This window comes from Tribolium castaneum, chromosome 4 (assembly GCF_031307605.1).
Source record: "Tribolium castaneum strain GA2 chromosome 4, icTriCast1.1, whole genome shotgun sequence".
Lineage (NCBI taxonomy): Eukaryota > Metazoa > Arthropoda > Insecta > Coleoptera > Tenebrionidae > Tribolium > Tribolium castaneum.
This window is the reverse complement of record NC_087397.1, coordinates 509,130-525,740: the sequence shown is the minus strand read 5'-3', so window position 1 is coordinate 525,740 and position 16,611 is coordinate 509,130. Positions and strand designations below refer to the sequence as shown.

The following is a 16,611-nucleotide window of genomic DNA, read 5'->3' as shown; positions in this document are numbered from 1 at the left end:
TATCGTAAATAATCGTTCTGTTGTTAATTGTGCCAGGCCACAAATGGTATAGTTTCTCGATGTGAATATAAATTTCTTTATTATTATTGCGCTTTCCTTTGGAATACGATAACAATTAAATTGTTTCACTGTCAATAAAATTGTGAAATATTGTACCAATAAAACGATTTATTTGCAGTTTTCTTCTTTTCTTAAAATTAAAAAACACTAAGCTTTGTTTATGAGAGTAAAGAAACGACAAAACTAAAAACACGAAAGTCCGCTTAATTTTTTTCGCATTGAAATTCTACAGCTTTGTGCAAAGATTGATGTCCAGTTGCATTCCACCCAAGAAACATCCTTGTTAAATACCAAGGTCGTCTCAGCTACTCTTGTTGGATTCTTAAAAATTCCATCGTTTATTTATAAATAATGCAAATTTAAATCTTGGACTTTTGGACGATTTTTATAAATTTTATCCTCCAATAAACAATATTTAGCGCATCTGGATTAGCTAATTGCGAAAGATGGTTTCTAATTAGTTATTTTGTGTACAACTGACCAAATGTGCGTCTGAATAATTGTCCGACTTTCATTGGAAGCCAAGCAGAAAGTTACACCAATAAAAATCTTAATTTTAATTAAATTATGGAAATTGTAATAATCTCGTAGAATGGAAATTAAGTGGCGTGTAAACGACTTTTTTAAACACTTATTTTCACTTTCCGAGCTTTAATCAGCGATTGTTTGTCGAAACCGCTCTTATTTATGCAAATCCAGATCCTTCTTTTATCGTTCTAATAGCATCAAAAAACTCGCCCATTAAAAATGAGATTTATTTTAATTGGCGGTTAGTTTTCAAACTTTCAGAAGAGTCAAGGTTATTATGCCTCGATGAAACAGTTTAAGAATACGATCACTTCTCAGGATCTTAAAGTTCAAAGTTAAAGTTCCTCATTGATGATTTTGGAATTTTTCTCGTGGCATTTCTAACAAATTACAAAATTTTTCATCAATTCCTCGAGGCAGAGGAGTTGTCTTGAATGTTATATCATCCTGGTAGAGTGAGGTGTGGTGGTGGCGGCCACTTTCGAAAGGGGTACCACTACTGTGTCTCTTCTGTCAAAACCAGAAGCTCTGTACTGTGGCTCTTCAGTATCGGGTGAGAATCCAGCGAGTTTAAAGGATTTAAAGTGTGAGTGATTTTAAACATGAGGAGTGCGGTGTGCGTTTTGGTTTTGGCCTTTTTTGGTGAGCATTTCTATCTATTTGACTATAATTAATTACATACAAATTTAAATCAGTGAAAGCAGAAGTTCTGGCAGGAAAAAGGTGCACCACAGTAAGCATTGTATAACACTCGTAATTCTATTAGTGCAGTTCGTTTAATTAAAAATAAAACATTCCTAAAGTATTGTATTTCCGTAAAATAATATAATAAATAAATAAACACACAATTTGGGAGCTTAAGGCTAAAGGTTATTTATTTGGATATTTGGATTAATACGTAAAAAATAAAATAGTTCATACTACACATTTTTTTTATTTACTAAAAGAATTATTATTTATTGCATTTTCAAAGATAACAGTTAAACAACAAAACAAAAAAGTATAAAAGAAATATTAAAAAAGAACCAAACATAAAAGAACATACGTATGCATGAATAAATGTGTCATTTTTTTTATTTCTTTATATTGTCAGTGTAATAAGAGAAAGAGTAAAAGAGAGATAACAAAATTGCAGTTATAAACTTTTTGATGCTAGGATAAATTTTGATTAAATAATAATTTTGAAATAGTAATTAGAAGGAATATAAAAGAACTTATTTTCACTCCGCAGATAATTTAATAAGTTGACAAACTGTGCTTTATGAAATTATTTATTTATATTGAATTTTTAGTATTTAAAAAAACAATTAGTTCGTATAATAAATGCACACAATATGTATTTTATTTTTAGATACTTTATAACATTTTTAAACTGTCAATACCCACCTACGCTCTTCCAGCAATAATAAAGTATTCCAAGTTATAATGGTCTGCTGACTAGTGAAACTAAGTTTAGATCTCTTACCACAACTTAGGAAGCGAATAAATTATTTCTTTTTAAATTTTAATAATTCTTCAATTTTTTTTCTCTCAAACTGATTTGAAGAAAAAAACAAATAATAGTTATTTTCTTCTCAAGATATCTCTCACAAAATGGATCAGGTGTAACAGATGCTTAGACTTTCTATGTATCAAAAAAAATATTTTGGATTTGCACATTTCACTCTAAATAGAAAGTCCGGAGACGTATTGTAATTAACATTTTGAAAATGTAGTGTTGTTCAAATAATGCAATAACATTGTTGGTGGCGACTTTCACGTGCACCAAGAGGTGCATAAGATTTAAAAATAGAATAAATTTCTTTGATTGTTTTTGCGCTAAATGTCAAATGGTACATCAAAGAAGGAAGCTACAAACATTGATATTTAAGGTTCTTCTTCCTTATGCAATGCGGTTAAAAATGACAGGGTTCATAAAAACGGCGATAATTAATTATTTAATTAATTCAGTTGAGTAATGGTCTTTATTCGCTGGGATGAGCCATGTTTACATAAAAATAAATCCACCTGACATAAACTGAAATTATGGGTTACATAAACGGTTAGGTAAGGACAATTTCATTCGCATTAGTCACGGAAATAAACTGAAAATAAATAATACACATGGTACTGAAGAGAAAAATCATTAAGGTTAATCTCGAAAGCGAAATGACACAAAAAAGTGTAACAAGTTATCGAGTCCCATCTTCAAATAATAGGTGTTATTGATACGATGTGAATGAGAAAGTGACCCAGAGAAAGTGAGCTCTCACAATGTCTGGACCGATGCCATTTAGCCATTTGGGATTTTTTCCCACAAGCTGAATTCCAGCGTAGGAGTAATCCTTGATGATGGGAAACCATTCCCATTCGAAGGTGATCTGTGGATTATCACAGGATGAATAGAGAAAGTAGAGCGAGATTCAGTGTGACCCTGAACTTTCAACAACCACCACCATGATCTGGTTCAGTGGTCATCCGTTTCTACAATTTGCACAAAGAACATTTGTAGGTCAAGACCAGGTGTCATATGTTGACCACAACGTTTTTACATTATCCTCAACGAGGAACTAAAAGTAAAAGGACTCCTCTGGCCTTGAGAGCGATCTTTACGTAATTTTTATTGGTGTTCCCAGAGAATCCGCCCAGATCTTTCGTTAGAATTCATTAGCTTGGAATTTTAATCTTGCCCACTAACAATGACTTGATTGTTATCAACATATTACTTGAAGAATTTTGGGCTGGTGATGAATTGACATGAAACGAACGTTTTTCGCATGTGTTTAGAATAAAGTATCGTCGGAAATACCACATTTACATTTAGAATGTACAGTTGAATTGTTGAGTCATAAAACGTTAACCGCAATCTTTCAAAATAATTCATGCAGCACTCGTGTGAAACTCAAAAACTGATACTGATATGTAGCTAAAATATTTATGCAAATTCGGGAAAAATACCGAAAGGTTAAAGTGTGACCGTTTCTAAATTGAATTATGTAAAAGACCTTATTAATTATGATAAGCAGCGAATCAGCAAATTGCAAAATATTGACACGGCAAATAAATTAGTTAACAAATTGGTCGAAAAGTTAGAAGATACATAACAAGGATTTATGTGACTTCTAGAAGCATGGGAATGCAAGAATAAATACAATAACATTAAATCAAAAACATTTAAAAAATAACTTCAATATTGTTAAAGTTTTTAATACTTAAAACCTGTCTGAATTAATTTTTTAGAGCTATATTCACACACAAGATTTTTTTGTCCCGTCCGTCATGTCGTTGCACATTATCTTATTCTTCTTTCACTTTAAAAATAGTTGTTGGAATTAATATTGAACGATAAAAATGTAAGAATTTTTTGTGTCCCATCCGTCATCAATTTGTGTTTCTTTTTCCTGCTCGTATTTCAAATTAAAAAAATGTGGCTCTAATTTTTGTAAGTTGCATTTTGATTGGTAATAAGTGTCTATAAAGAAAAATTTGCTTCTACTCATACTGTTCGTAAAAATGAAAACAAGATCTAAAAAAAAGTGTCCCGTCCGTTAAAATGGAATGTCCCGAAAGTTGTAGCAGCTTTAAAAAAATGTTATTTTTATGGTTGCGTTTTCGCAGCTTAATCATCTAGGGCGGATGCATTGGACAATAATATGATTATTACATAAACGCTTGTAGCATTATGTAGCCTCACAATTATGTAAAAATTCCCTGGGAGAACAGTGTTATTCTAAACAATGAAGAAAATGTTATTCTCACATGTGACGCAACTCGAGAAATGTGTCGTCTGGAAATAATTTTTTTCAATGTTGTTTTGAAAATTTCATCACCTTGATGATATTAGCTCACCAATGCACTTCATGAAGTTTTTTCATTAAACTATTGCACATGATATTAATCAATGTTGATGAATTTAGGTTGATTTTTGTGAGTCAACTTTCAAATATCAATGTTTGTGTTATTTACAAAATCCGAATTCTCGTTATCAAGTAACACATTTTATTTATTTAGACTTATGTAACGCATTTACACATCGAGATTCTGCAAAAAAAGAAAGTAGGATCATCGTTATGTGCACAGCATGCCCTGCAGGGACTGTAAAATTCAGGTCGTCTTCAACATCAAACGAGTCGTTTTTGAAAAATCTGGATTCATAATTTCAACACACTTTTATGTCCCACAATAAATCTCGCAAATGCAAACTACAATTAACGAAAATATCAGAGAGAGTAGGAACTGCCTAGCACTCGCTTAGGTGTACCTATCCGCAGGAAGGTCGCAAGTTCGTGACTGCACTCCACCCAAATTACACAAGAACTTTTACTTTCAACTTTGACTTATACGGAAAAATTAGAAATTGTTCACATTCCATTTCAACTTTGCTCTTTTAGGCTGCGTGCGAGCCCAACAGCTCAAAGGGAACCAAGAGGATCCCTGCAAGCTGAAATCGAAAGTGGTCGGAGACGAAACTTATTGTGACAGATACTGGGAATGTGTGAACGGCCAACAAGAGTTATACGACTGTCCTAATGGTCTAGTTTTTGCTGGAAAAAATCGCGGAGTGACTGAAGGTTGCGACTATCCGTGGAGGTCCAACTACTGCGACAACAAACAGCAAGCAAACCCGCCCATTTCCACCGAACACTGTGACTGGCTTTATGGCATTTTCGGGCACGAGACTTCCTGTACGAGGTACTGGACGTGCTGGAATGGCACTGCCACGGAACAGCTTTGCATCGGCGGGCTTTTATACAACGAAAGAACGCATTCTTGTGACTGGCCCGAAAACGTAGACGGGTGCCAGAAACACCGTAAGTTAAACCATTTCTTTTGTAGCGAAAAACTTAATTTGGTTTACAGCTCTTTGTAATGATGACCCCAATGGTAATGTCCCCTTGGGAAAATCGTGCAATAGATACTGGCAGTGTCAAGGGGGCTACCCCCGCTTGCAAAGGTGCCCAGCTATGCTAGTCTTCGACCGTAGGTCTCTACGGTGTGTTGTGCCCCCGACCGAAGACTGCGACGTCCCAAGTACTATTCCACCGCCGCCCCCAGAGGAGGACGACGACAGCAACATCCCACAAAACAACCCGAAAAATAAACAACATAATTTCAATTTACCCCCCGGTGCTATCCCCGTGCCGGAGAAAAACAGACCAAGGAATTAGACTAGTTGCCACTTTTTATAATAGTTTTAAAGCGAGAGAATTTGTACCTGACTGGGGTACAACTTGTTGCCACATTTGACATTTTCGTTATGCAATGAAAAATTAATTTATTTCCCTTATGTGTGAATTTAATTTTACTTTCACTTGTTCAATTACCTTTCTCTACTTACTCCAACTTCATCTAGTGCCAGTATTTTTATTTTTCCCTTGTTGCGTAACACGTTGTGAATAAATAAATATTTAAGTTTGTATGAGCGTAATCAATACATTTTTTAAAACAACTCGACTTTTATTTCCAACAAACAACACGAAAGTAATTATTTGAAACAATCGAACGAAACGGCGAACTTTTCCAGTTCTTTGCTCAGTTCGGGATCATCCTGAAAATCCTTGGCGATTTTATACGTAATTAGTTCATTTTTGTTCTTCTTGTTCTTGCTGCCAGGGGGTCTCCCTTGCCGCCGTTTCCCTTCACTTGAACCAGCTTCAGAAATGCTTGAAATTGCGGTTTGTAGTTCTTTTGCTGCGTAATTGCCATCCATGGAGTCGGGCAATGGTGGTAATTCTTTAATCCCACCCAATTGTGGATTTACCATTAAATTACACTGGGGGAACCCAAACCGCACCAAAACTTGCGATATGTAAAACTGTTTTTCCTGCACTCCGAGATTATCCCACGAGTTGGCCACGGCCATCTTAATTTGTTGTTTGGGCGTGTTTGGGTACATCCAATGGTACAAAGTCCTGGTCCGTTTCGAAAAAAGCGACTTGGCGGCTTTGAGAATCTCCGCTTGCTTGGTCTCGGTCGCTTGCAGTTCTATCACGTCAGTGAAAAACGCCTGACGCTGGTTGGGGTCCGGAAGCTAAAAAAAAACGTAATAATTTTACCCCAAAAAAAATAAACTTTGTACGTTATGATGCGTATAAATCCTGGAGCGGCGTCCGCGTGATTTAACCACGACTTTGGTCGGAGGTTCAAGTTTTTCAGTCTTGATGGTTCGTTTGGCGTTTTGGGTCAAATCGATCGGTTCGTCACACGGTTTCTGGTTATAACCGATTTTTGGATACGGTTGCATCAAGTGATACAGTTCTTTTTTCGGCTGAGGACGCACATTTATGACGATGTTGGTTCGGGTCAAGTCTTCTTGCTAAATGCGAGGTTATTTAACGTAGTGATTGCACGGAAAACTTACTTCCTTGTTGGTGTATCGCTTAGCGAACATTTCCTCACCGGTTTCCATTGAGAGAAACTTTTCAAAGTATTTTTTGAAAACTCGGAAACTATGACACGTTTGACTTTTCGGAAAATGCAAATAAACAAACTTTGTTTTTTGCCGTTGTCATGGAAATGGGAAGAAGGGATGATTATTGTTTTATTTATTATTTGAAGGAAAGTGAGAACGATGATTTCAAATTTATGTTAGAGGTTTATTAGTGTTAAAAAAGTAAACAAAAATTAACTAATTAGCTATTTGATTTTATGGCAAATACTTGTTCACTAGTCTAACGTAGATTTTTTCCAGTCTAAAACGAGTAAATTATTTTCGCGACAATTATTTTGTATAAACGTACTCTCCATTTCCAGTAATTCGAAGCATATTCATGTAATATTTTGGGCAAGTAACTGGAGCTACAATTCTATTGAAGAAAAGAATCCCATTACAAAACATAAAAATTAATTCAGCAAACGGAATTTTTCGAAACTTTGGTTTGGTTGCAATTTGCTGACATAATATCTAAAATTAACAGTGTGAAATGATGTATACACTTTTTGGTCATACTGACTTGAAAAACAGTTACAATAGCGGTGGTCAAAACGGTCATATTTGGCTGAATATAGTAAGATAATCCTGCTACAAGTCCTGCAATTGCAGCATTTGCTCTTTCAAAGTCCGTATATTTCTGAAGTAAAACTGAAACCCCCTGAAAAAAATTATTAAACAGTAAACGGAATCATTGTAGATTACCCTAAATAAACCAACGTAAGCACCAATAATTATTCCAAATTTAACATTACTTCTGTTAAAGATCGTTTTTCTAACAAATTGCAGAGGGTTTTTAAACACCATTTTGGCGTCTTTTAAGACGCACCTAACACTATTTAATCCATAGCCGAATCCGAAATACTTTGAAATTTCCTAACAAAAAATTACATTGTAATAAATTATTTAAATAAAAATTTTATTTAAGACGCACGATAAAATAATTCCACAACGTGAATTTGAATTTTTTTGGGTGGGATGGTTTATAAAACCTAAAAAAATCTATTAAATAAAATAAAAAAAATTGTAGCACACCAAAGATTGAACGGAATGTGTTTCTTATCCCTGTTTACAAATAAATGCATCAAAAGAGAACTAAAAATCATAAAAATAAGCGTTTCTTTTACCGGAGAATAACTGAATATTTTGAAATAGTAAGAATTTTTGAATAACGCCTCAACAACCTAAAAAATTTAAAACTGAATCAATTGTCGATTAGCGCATTATTTACCAAACTGGCCCAAAGAATCGTATTTAACTGCCGATTTCTAGGGTGTTCCCATCGTAGAGAAATTCCTGCCACTACACCTGGCAGTAATAATAGAGAATAATAATGGAACCGTTCTGTAAAATGACTAGGTGTTTTTTAAATTAGGTCGCGTTTTCGGTTTTGCATATTTTACCGTTGTAGACAGATTGTGGCAATTATCAGTGCCCCAAAACTGACACCGAAACATTCAGACCTTAGGACGTTCTGTAGCAGATTTTTGAGAAAATGCTTGCGCTTGATTTTTCTATAATCGAGAATAACTTGCAACTAAAAATAATATGATAATATGTTTCAAATGGATTAGTAAAGTTACCAAATGAATGGGTAAATAGAAATAAAACACTCCTTTTAAAAAATCCTCCGAACAAAGTTTGAGATTCGCTTTCGTACAACTGCCAACATCTGGATGAACTAACTCCCGGCACGATATTGCAAGCTCAAGTTTATCGTAAAATAGCGGTTTGCTTATAATAACCATTTTGCCACCTGATTAATTTTGCTAAAAACAGAAATGCAGAAAGTGGACACTTACCAGTCACAATTATTACAGTTCAAGCGCTTTTTTCTTTCATGTTTGCTTACTGGACTCAAGAAGCGAAATAATGTCGTTGGTTGTTTTTATTATTCAGACTATTGTTTCCAACACACTGAATAAATACTTAAAATTAACACAACAAGTAGCCAAATAATTAGCAAACGGTTCTACCTATACTACATAAAGATAAGTAGATAAATTCGTCGCTATAAATAAAACGCGATAAAAAAATTGCAAAGTTCGTTTATTAAAATTTTAATTAAACAAGCCATAAATGCAAACGAGCAATTAGTCTACTTCTTCAACCGTGGGGCCTTTGGCACCGGGAGCTGCACCTCCTTGCGCTCCTTGGTGCAGTTTCATCATAATCGGGGAGCAATCCTTTTGCAACTCTTTCAACTTATCCTCAAATTCTTCCTTCTCGGCCAATTGGTTCGAGTCCAACCAACTCAAGGCAGCGGAGCACTTCTCTCTGATAATTTTCTTATCATCTTCTGTCAGTTTATCAGCTGGGGCGTCCTCACCGGCCTTAACAATACGAAATTAAAAACACAATTAAAAATCACACAACTCACCTGTTTGACACTAAAAATGTAACCCTCCAGTTGGTTTCGCGCAGCAATTCGTTCCTTCTGTTTATCATCCTCAGCTTTGTATTTCTCCGCCTCTGCCAGCATTTTGTCAATGTCAGCCTTAGACAAACGGCCTTTGTCGTTCGTAATTGTGATTCGTTCGGACTTCCCGGTGCTTGTGTCCTTTGCTGAAACGTTCAGAATGCCATTGGCATCCAAATCGAACGTTACTTCGATTTTTGGGACACCACGAGGTGCTGGGGGGATCCCAGTCAGGTTGAAAGTGCCCAGGAGATTATTGTCCTTAGTCATAGCCCGTTCTCCTTCAAACACCTACCAGAAATATTAAAAAATTGGGCAAAAAACACAAATACCTGGATAGTGACAGCGTTCTGATTATCAGAATACGTGGTGAAAGTTTGCTGTTGTTTGCACGGAATTCGTGAATTTCGTTCAACAATTTTGGTCATGACACCGCCCGCTGTTTCAATCCCTAGAGACAGTGGGGCAACATCGACTAACAAGACGTCCTGAATTTGCGAGCTGGTGTCTCCGGTTAAGATCGCAGCTTGGACGGCCGCTCCATAGGCTACGGCCTCGTCCGGGTTGATTGAAAGGTTGAGCGGTTTCCCGCAGAAAAAATCCTGCAACATTTTCTGGATTTTCGGGATACGGGTGGAACCCCCGACTAGGACAATGTCGTGAATTGCGCCCTTGTCCAGCTTGGCGTCAGCCAAGGCTCTTTCAACCGGCTGAAGTGTCGATCTGAAATAATCCATGCACATTTCTTCAAAGCGGGCTCTGCTGACTTTGGAGTAGAAATCGATGCCTTCATGCAGGGCGTCGATTTCAATACTGGCTTCGGCACTTGAAGACAGTGTCCTTTTGGCTCTTTCGCACGCAGTTCGCAGCCGGCGGACCGCTCTGGTGTTGCTGCTCAAGTCCTTGTGGTGTTTGCGTTTGAATTCTTGGATGAAATGGTTGACTAGGCGATTATCGAAATCTTCGCCGCCTAAATGCGTGTCGCCGGCCGTTGATTTAACTTCAAACAGCGACCCTTCGTCTATTGAAAGAATAGACACGTCGAACGTTCCACCCCCGAGATCAAAAATCAGAACGTTTTTTTCCCCTTTCAAGTTTTTATCCAGCCCGTAGGCGAGGGCCGCAGCCGTCGGTTCGTTAATAATCCGCAGGACGTTCAGCCCAGCTATGGCCCCAGCGTCCTTAGTGGCCTGTCTTTGCGAGTCGTTGAAGTAGGCAGGAACTGTGATAACAGCTTCGTTGACTTTTGCGCCTAAATACGTGTCCGCAATTTCCTTCATTTTGGTCAAAACCATCGAACTGATTTCTTCCGGTGCAAACTTTTTTATTTCGCCCTTGTACTCGACTTGGATTTTTGGTTTGCCACCGTCGTTGATTACGGTGAATGGCCAGTGTTTCATGTCTTCTTGGATTTTGGTGTCGTCGAATTTGCGGCCGATTAGGCGTTTGGCGTCGAAGACGGTGTTTTTGGGGTTCATCGCAACCTAGGATTATGATTATTACTTTGATGACGGGCCAAGATATGAGTGGGTGGATTTATATTTAGGCACGAGTTTTAAATAAGCTCGAAATTGAGAACTTCTAGAATGAGCCGTCATAAAAATAAATTTCATTCTATTTTCGAGAAAGGTTTAATTAATTGAAAAATATTGCCCGTCAATTAACGGCTGGCCGTGGGTTAGCAATATTTTGTGTGTGAATTTGTCATGACCAGACGAGTTAAAAACCCTTGTACCATTTTTCCAAAAACTGCATATTTTCTTCAAAAAAAATATTAATCAACCTGTTGAGAGCTACTGTGTGGTTCGTAGTAGTTTATTAGCAGTTAATTTTTTCATTAAGCATAATGGTCATCGTGGCGCATAGTCATTTTGGAAATTTTTCAAAATTTTGGCTAGCATGCTCATTTGTGTGGGAGGTTCGAACCCCAGTTGTGGGCATATTTTTTTTTGTTTTTTTGCAACATTTAATAACAAAAATTACGGAGTGGACTAAGAAGCTAATTTACCTCTACCGTTTTGTCAATAATTTTAAAAACACGCTAATTATTTATCATTCTAGTTCAGAGGTTCTCAAAATTTGGGACCTTAAGTTTAGAACGATTTTTTTGGAAAACTATACATTTTTAATTGAGAAAAACTTTACTTAATTGATTCGTTTTGCCATTCTCTACTTACCTTCAAATTTTTGCTAAATCATTTCCTAACAGGCTGATATATTTTATTATTTTTTTATATCGTTTTTTGGATTTGTTTGGTTTAAGAGATTTAGAATTTCACAAACCTTTTTTCAGTTATATTTTTGGTTACGATTTTTTCAAATTCACATTATAATTTTGGATTGCAAGTGTGACTTTAAATCACAGAGGAAATCGGTCTAAAAATTCAAGAAATCGGAGAAAATCTACAGGAAATCATAGAAAATAATTTTTTAAAATTAGGGAAAATTTTGAGAAACCGGAAGAAATCATTATTAATTCAATGGAAATCTTGAGGAAATCTGGTGTACAAAATTTTGGGTGTGGTTTATAGTGTTTTCTATATTTTAAGAGTAAAAATTATTAAAAAAGACAGTAAACTCTTTATTGAATAAATAGACAAACCAACAAAGCTATCAAAACTTTTTTGATACTTTCTAAAAATTATTAATAAATTTCATTCAACTTAGAGCTGCCTTCTACGTAAAAAATTGACATGAGACTTGGCACACAAGCATTTTTTCATCGGAATTTTTATCAATAAAAAATATATTTAGATGGAAAAGTAGAACAAATAATTTTAGAGATTTTATTGCAAACAATGTGTAACGTCTTATAAACATATGACAGTTGTAAAAAACACTTTTAATGTTATAGAATAAAATTACTGAAAATATATTTACAAATTTTCTGGAAATGGTTAAAAGAACATACATAGGTGATTTTTTTTCAGGTATTAAAAATAAATGTGAAACAACATTATTTTAACAGATGTAGCTATGTATGATGTAAGAAAACGTTTGAAAGTCATGGAATATAAAACGTTAAGTATTCTAATAGCGCAAAATAATATTTAATTACTTTAATTTTTATTATTAACACGAGCATTTTAAAATCAGTTTTTCCAACTTGTTAACATCTACTTAAGAAAACTGAGACCGCACTTTTGCTATTAAAACGACCCAATTTTTTTAGAAAAGCATAATTTGGCATTGCGTTCTTTTTAAAACTGTTTCAATTTCTTCTTTTAAGGCATCTATAACGCAACTCTGCTAAGTCGAGTCGTTAACACGTCCCGAATGGATAAAACCTTCACCATCCTCATATTTGGTAAAAATATTTGTCATATTAGCGAGCGCAACCAAATATGGTCCCCGACCTTTCCCAATACCTAAACTTACGCACACTCGACCAATTCTTCTCAAATTACAATCAAACAATTTCTGGCCAAAAATATCGCCTGATTCATGAATTGGGGAAAATTACCTGACTTTTGGCGGCGTCTCCGATGAGCCGCTCGGTGTCGGTGAAGGCCACATAGCTGGGGGTGGTTCTGTTGCCTTGGTCGTTGGCGATGATCTCCACTTTGCCATGCTGCCACACCCCCACACACGAATACGTGGTGCCCAAATCGATGCCAATTCCTGGTACTTTGCCCATGGTGATGCTGGAGCAGTTCGTAAAACTACAACTGATGCTTGACTGTCGCTCCCACCGAAGCGCCAATACTCTAAATGTGTATTCCAAGCCGAAAGTAGGGCGCTTGTTGCAGCTTTGGCACGAAATTTATTTTCCGTGGAAATTTATGATGAGCATATTTAACGCAATTTGAGAAAATTAAATCTTGATTGAATGATTGGGGCCATAAAACGATCCTAAATTAAGTTTGTTTAGCTGACGTAAGGCAAACAGTCGCGGTTTATTTTACTCTTCACGCCCTTTCAGAAGGGATAAGGAGCGCTATGGCAACGTTTGTTCGATAGAAAATTATTAGTGCGTTATGGGCGGTAAGGGCAAAAAGAAGAAGGGTAAAGCGAAGAATGGCGAAAAGAAGAAAGCCCCCAAGGCGAAAAAAGGGGGCCGGAAAGGTGGAAGATCGAAGAGTTCAAGGTGTACAGTGGATATTTTTACAGAAGCCGCCATGGAAAATGCATACACAGTCTGTCACAATGTTCAAGATTTATTAAAATCAAGAGGATTTCCTTGGCCTGATGCCCAGAAAAAGAAGAAGAAAGGCAAGAAATAATTTCTTGGATGTAATTTTTTTCATCGTGATGTGTTATTTTTTTCACAATTTGCGCTCAAAGTAGCTAAATAAAGCGTCTCGAATTTTTTAAAGTTCAAGTACACAAGGTTTGTTTATTGGTGTATGTTTGGTTACATAGGTGAGAATAGGATTGGCTCCACTAATGTAAATTTAGCATAAGCTGCCAATACAAGTTGCTATTTTTATGGACGTATGTTTTTTTTCAGGGTATCTGTAAACACGATTCTAGAATTTTTACTTAATTATGTACTTGTAATGTAATTTTCTATTAATTTGGAGTGATTTTAAAAAATAAAGTACCAATAACCAGTCTCAATTTATTTTTATTTTTTTTGTAAAAACTGGGAACAAAACAGTAGAGTAACTTATTTATTTATGTGTAACATTAATATAAATGTAACTACAGTTAATTAATACACTCTGCTTAACTAAATAGTTGCTTATTTTAATAGCGTTTCAAAATACTATTCTCAGATTACTACAAATTTTTTTAATGCACATTTATTTATAAAAATATTGTAGCAACATTTTGAAAAACTAATAAAAGTTGTACTTTTTATTAAAAAAAAGTGTTGTTTTTGTGATCCACTTCCTTCAAAAACTTAACAAAATCTACTAGTAAAAATCATTATGTACAGGGTGAGTTTAAAACTCATAAAATACATATTTTTCAAAAAAATCTTCGAACAGGACGATAAAATTTATAACGTCACTGTCTTCTAACTCTGTCGCCATTTTTCTTTTTTTTTTTTTTTGGAAATGGCAACCGATATTTTTGGTTGCTGTTTTTAATAGTAGATTTAAAAACTTCTTAAAAAAAAAACAAAGCAAAAAAGACAAAAAATGTATTGATAATTAAACATAAAAGGTTTTATATTTTTGTTTTTGCGATTATTTTTTGCTTATTTTGAAAAATTACATTAACGACAGTATGAACACACTCTGTATGTTCAAACATAAGTGTTTTTGTGCAAATTTATTGAAATATTTTAACACACTGACAGTAAAAAAATTTCGGAAGCCTTTCCCCCAAAATTAATCTAAATCCGCCTCTGGTAACTCCAATGTTTTGACAAAAATAACTTAAGCAACTATTCCTTATAGTTTCTGAGATGCAATAAAAGTTATAATAAATGTTATTGCCCCTAAACAAATGGAATCTCAGTTAGTTAGTACATTCAGACTTAGTCTTCGCAGCACTGGTTTTAAATGGTTTAAAAATAGAAAAACGCAGTCTATATTAATCTTGGATGGGGTATAAAACTAAGGTAGAGTTTGAAGTGAAGTCAACAAGACCTCAAGTACCGACAGTGTGTGTGTGGTCACTGAACAATAATGTAAGTTTATTCACATACTTACTGATTTTTGCCTAATTTATAGAAATAAGAAATTTGGAAATATTTAGTTGGGAGATAGAAAACATCGTAGAAATTTCTAGATACTGTATTATAGTTTCAAAATTAGTGTTTTTATTGTAAAATTCTGTACCTAACTGGTCTATTGTTATAAAAAATCAACGACCGTTTTCATGTTATTTACTTGAAGATTTCTATTTTTACATTTGTGTGAATGTTTTTTGTAAATTGTTTATGAAATAACTCCATCACTGAGTCCCAGCAAAACAATTTTATTTCCCCAAAATCACTTCCAGATTTCTTTTACTACTTTATTTTTGGTGGCAAATAAACACCTAAAAATAACAATTTTTTTCTCAAAACAGTCAAAAAATGCCTTTACACGTTGCCACTCGAGCCGACGACGCCGACAAACACGAATTCGACGTCAACCAATTGATCTACCACAAGGGAAAAGTCTACTCTGGTGCTGACGATGGCAAAATCAAAGTAAAAAAAAAACATTAAAAATAATTCCTCAAAACTGAACCACATATTTTAGATGTGGGCTCCTGACTTGAAGTTCCTCAAAGAAGTTCAAGCTCATCCATGCTCGATTTTCTCAATCACAGCGAACGATAACACCATCTATTCTTGTTCAAATGATGGTACGGTAAAAGGCTGGGAACTTGAAACTCTCAAAGAAAAAAAATTGTTCCTGGAAGACAAAGAAGTCGAATTCTGGAGAGTTAAACACGATAAGGGTGTCTTGTACATTGGGGACGACCAAGGCAATGTATTACTGGACGTGGTAATTGGCTTCAAGTAGCTAAGTGTGGTATTTTTAGCTGAGAATTTACAAGAACTGTGAGACGTTTTACGGATCGATCAATGTTGCGATTCCGGTTAAAGACCTGGCCATTAAAGATAATCTCATTTTTGCGGCCAAGGACAACGATGTGATTGTCACCGATCTGCATTTGCAAGGTTCTCTCACTTTAAATTTTTATTTAATTGTTGAAACGTAATTTTAGGGGAAAAACCACAATTCGGAATAAAGGCCACAATCATGGGGAGAGGTCCCTTGGCACTGGTTGACGACAAAGCCATTTTTATGTCTCGGGAGGGGAAAGATATTATCGTGAATCAGATTATGGAGCAACAACACTTTAAAGAAATTGCAAGAGTTGCTGTTAGTTTATGGTCCAAATAACTGCCAAAGCTTACAAGTGTGTTTACAGGGAGCCCACGATATGATTATTAACGGGGCAACTGCAGTAAACTGGGATGGTAATGCATTGTTATTTACAGCAGGGTGGGACAAACTAATCAAGCAGTGGAAAGTCGCCAATGATTCTCTCAAACTTGACGGCTCCTGCACTATTGATTTCATCGTCAACACCATGGTTTATGGTGATAAAGGCCAAGTGTATGTGGCTGGAGGTGACGGCCATGTTGCTCGTCTCGATCTTTAGATTTTGTTGTATTTATTAATCTTGATGTTCTGAGTATTTTATAAGTGTTTTTGTAATTTTAACGAATAAAATTTACTCAATTTCAACTGTGTTTTCGTAAGGAGTGTAACGTTTGTGTTAGGTAGATGAAACACTAGTAACA

At 35.4% G+C, this 16,611-nt stretch overlaps 6 protein-coding genes across 9 annotated transcripts; 3 read left to right on the top strand and 3 right to left on the bottom strand.

Annotated features, from left to right (window-relative positions):
* The first annotated feature begins 1,149 nt into the window (after positions 1-1,149).
* Cpap3-d2 (cuticular protein analogous to peritrophins 3-D2) lies at positions 1,150-6,012 on the top strand. The gene is given in 3 exon segments (NM_001080099.2): positions 1,150-1,230; positions 4,959-5,378; positions 5,428-6,012. Coding segments are annotated over 3 exon segments (768 nt in total). The 5' UTR covers positions 1,150-1,190; the 3' UTR covers positions 5,736-6,012.
* On the bottom strand, positions 6,004-7,088 carry LOC103312201 (hypothetical protein). The gene is made up of 3 exons (XM_008192247.3): positions 6,929-7,088; positions 6,647-6,883; positions 6,004-6,598 (listed from the first exon to the last, which is right to left on the bottom strand). The coding sequence occupies exons 1-3, from the start codon at positions 6,974-6,976 to the stop codon at positions 6,053-6,055; spliced, it is 831 nt and encodes a 276-aa protein (XP_008190469.2). The 5' UTR covers positions 6,977-7,088; the 3' UTR covers positions 6,004-6,052.
* Positions 7,089-7,142: 54 nt separating this feature from the next.
* On the bottom strand, positions 7,143-8,941 carry LOC103312205 (uncharacterized). Of its 3 annotated transcripts, none has more exons than XM_015977403.2 (10): positions 8,816-8,941; positions 8,581-8,766; positions 8,401-8,534; positions 8,229-8,352; positions 8,033-8,181; positions 7,932-7,989; positions 7,703-7,873; positions 7,521-7,658; positions 7,308-7,471; positions 7,143-7,259 (listed from the first exon to the last, which is right to left on the bottom strand). In XM_015977403.2, exons 2-10 carry the CDS (start codon positions 8,743-8,745, stop codon positions 7,214-7,216), a joined length of 1,149 nt encoding a protein of 382 aa, XP_015832889.2. In that variant the 5' UTR covers positions 8,746-8,766; positions 8,816-8,941; the 3' UTR covers positions 7,143-7,213. The 3 variants fall into 3 exon arrangements, with proteins under 3 accessions (XP_015832889.2, XP_008190486.2, XP_064212105.1); XM_008192264.3 differs by having other exon boundaries at positions 8,581-8,753; positions 8,800-8,938; XM_064356035.1 differs by lacking the exon at positions 8,816-8,941 and having other exon boundaries at positions 8,581-8,793.
* Positions 8,942-9,029: 88 nt separating this feature from the next.
* Hsc70-2 (Heat shock protein 70 cognate 2) lies at positions 9,030-13,126 on the bottom strand. The gene is made up of 4 exons (XM_968428.5): positions 12,880-13,126; positions 9,749-10,900; positions 9,378-9,707; positions 9,030-9,330 (listed from the first exon to the last, which is right to left on the bottom strand). The coding sequence occupies exons 1-4, from the start codon at positions 13,051-13,053 to the stop codon at positions 9,091-9,093; spliced, it is 1,896 nt and encodes a 631-aa protein (XP_973521.2). The 5' UTR covers positions 13,054-13,126; the 3' UTR covers positions 9,030-9,090.
* Positions 13,127-13,137: 11 nt separating this feature from the next.
* LOC100187600 (uncharacterized) lies at positions 13,138-14,221 on the top strand. 2 transcript variants are annotated; one of them, XM_015977398.2, is made up of 2 exons: positions 13,138-13,292; positions 13,339-14,107. In XM_015977398.2, the coding sequence occupies exon 2, from the start codon at positions 13,394-13,396 to the stop codon at positions 13,637-13,639; it is 246 nt and encodes an 81-aa protein (XP_015832884.1). In that variant the 5' UTR covers positions 13,138-13,292; positions 13,339-13,393; the 3' UTR covers positions 13,640-14,107.
* A 632-nt stretch (positions 14,222-14,853) lies between these two features.
* Positions 14,854-16,555, top strand: LOC662397 (uncharacterized protein). The gene is made up of 6 exons (XM_968495.5): positions 14,854-14,997; positions 15,381-15,504; positions 15,557-15,790; positions 15,843-15,981; positions 16,029-16,186; positions 16,236-16,555. The coding sequence occupies exons 2-6, from the start codon at positions 15,388-15,390 to the stop codon at positions 16,467-16,469; spliced, it is 882 nt and encodes a 293-aa protein (XP_973588.2). The 5' UTR covers positions 14,854-14,997; positions 15,381-15,387; the 3' UTR covers positions 16,470-16,555.
* The last annotated feature ends 56 nt before the right edge of the window (positions 16,556-16,611 follow it).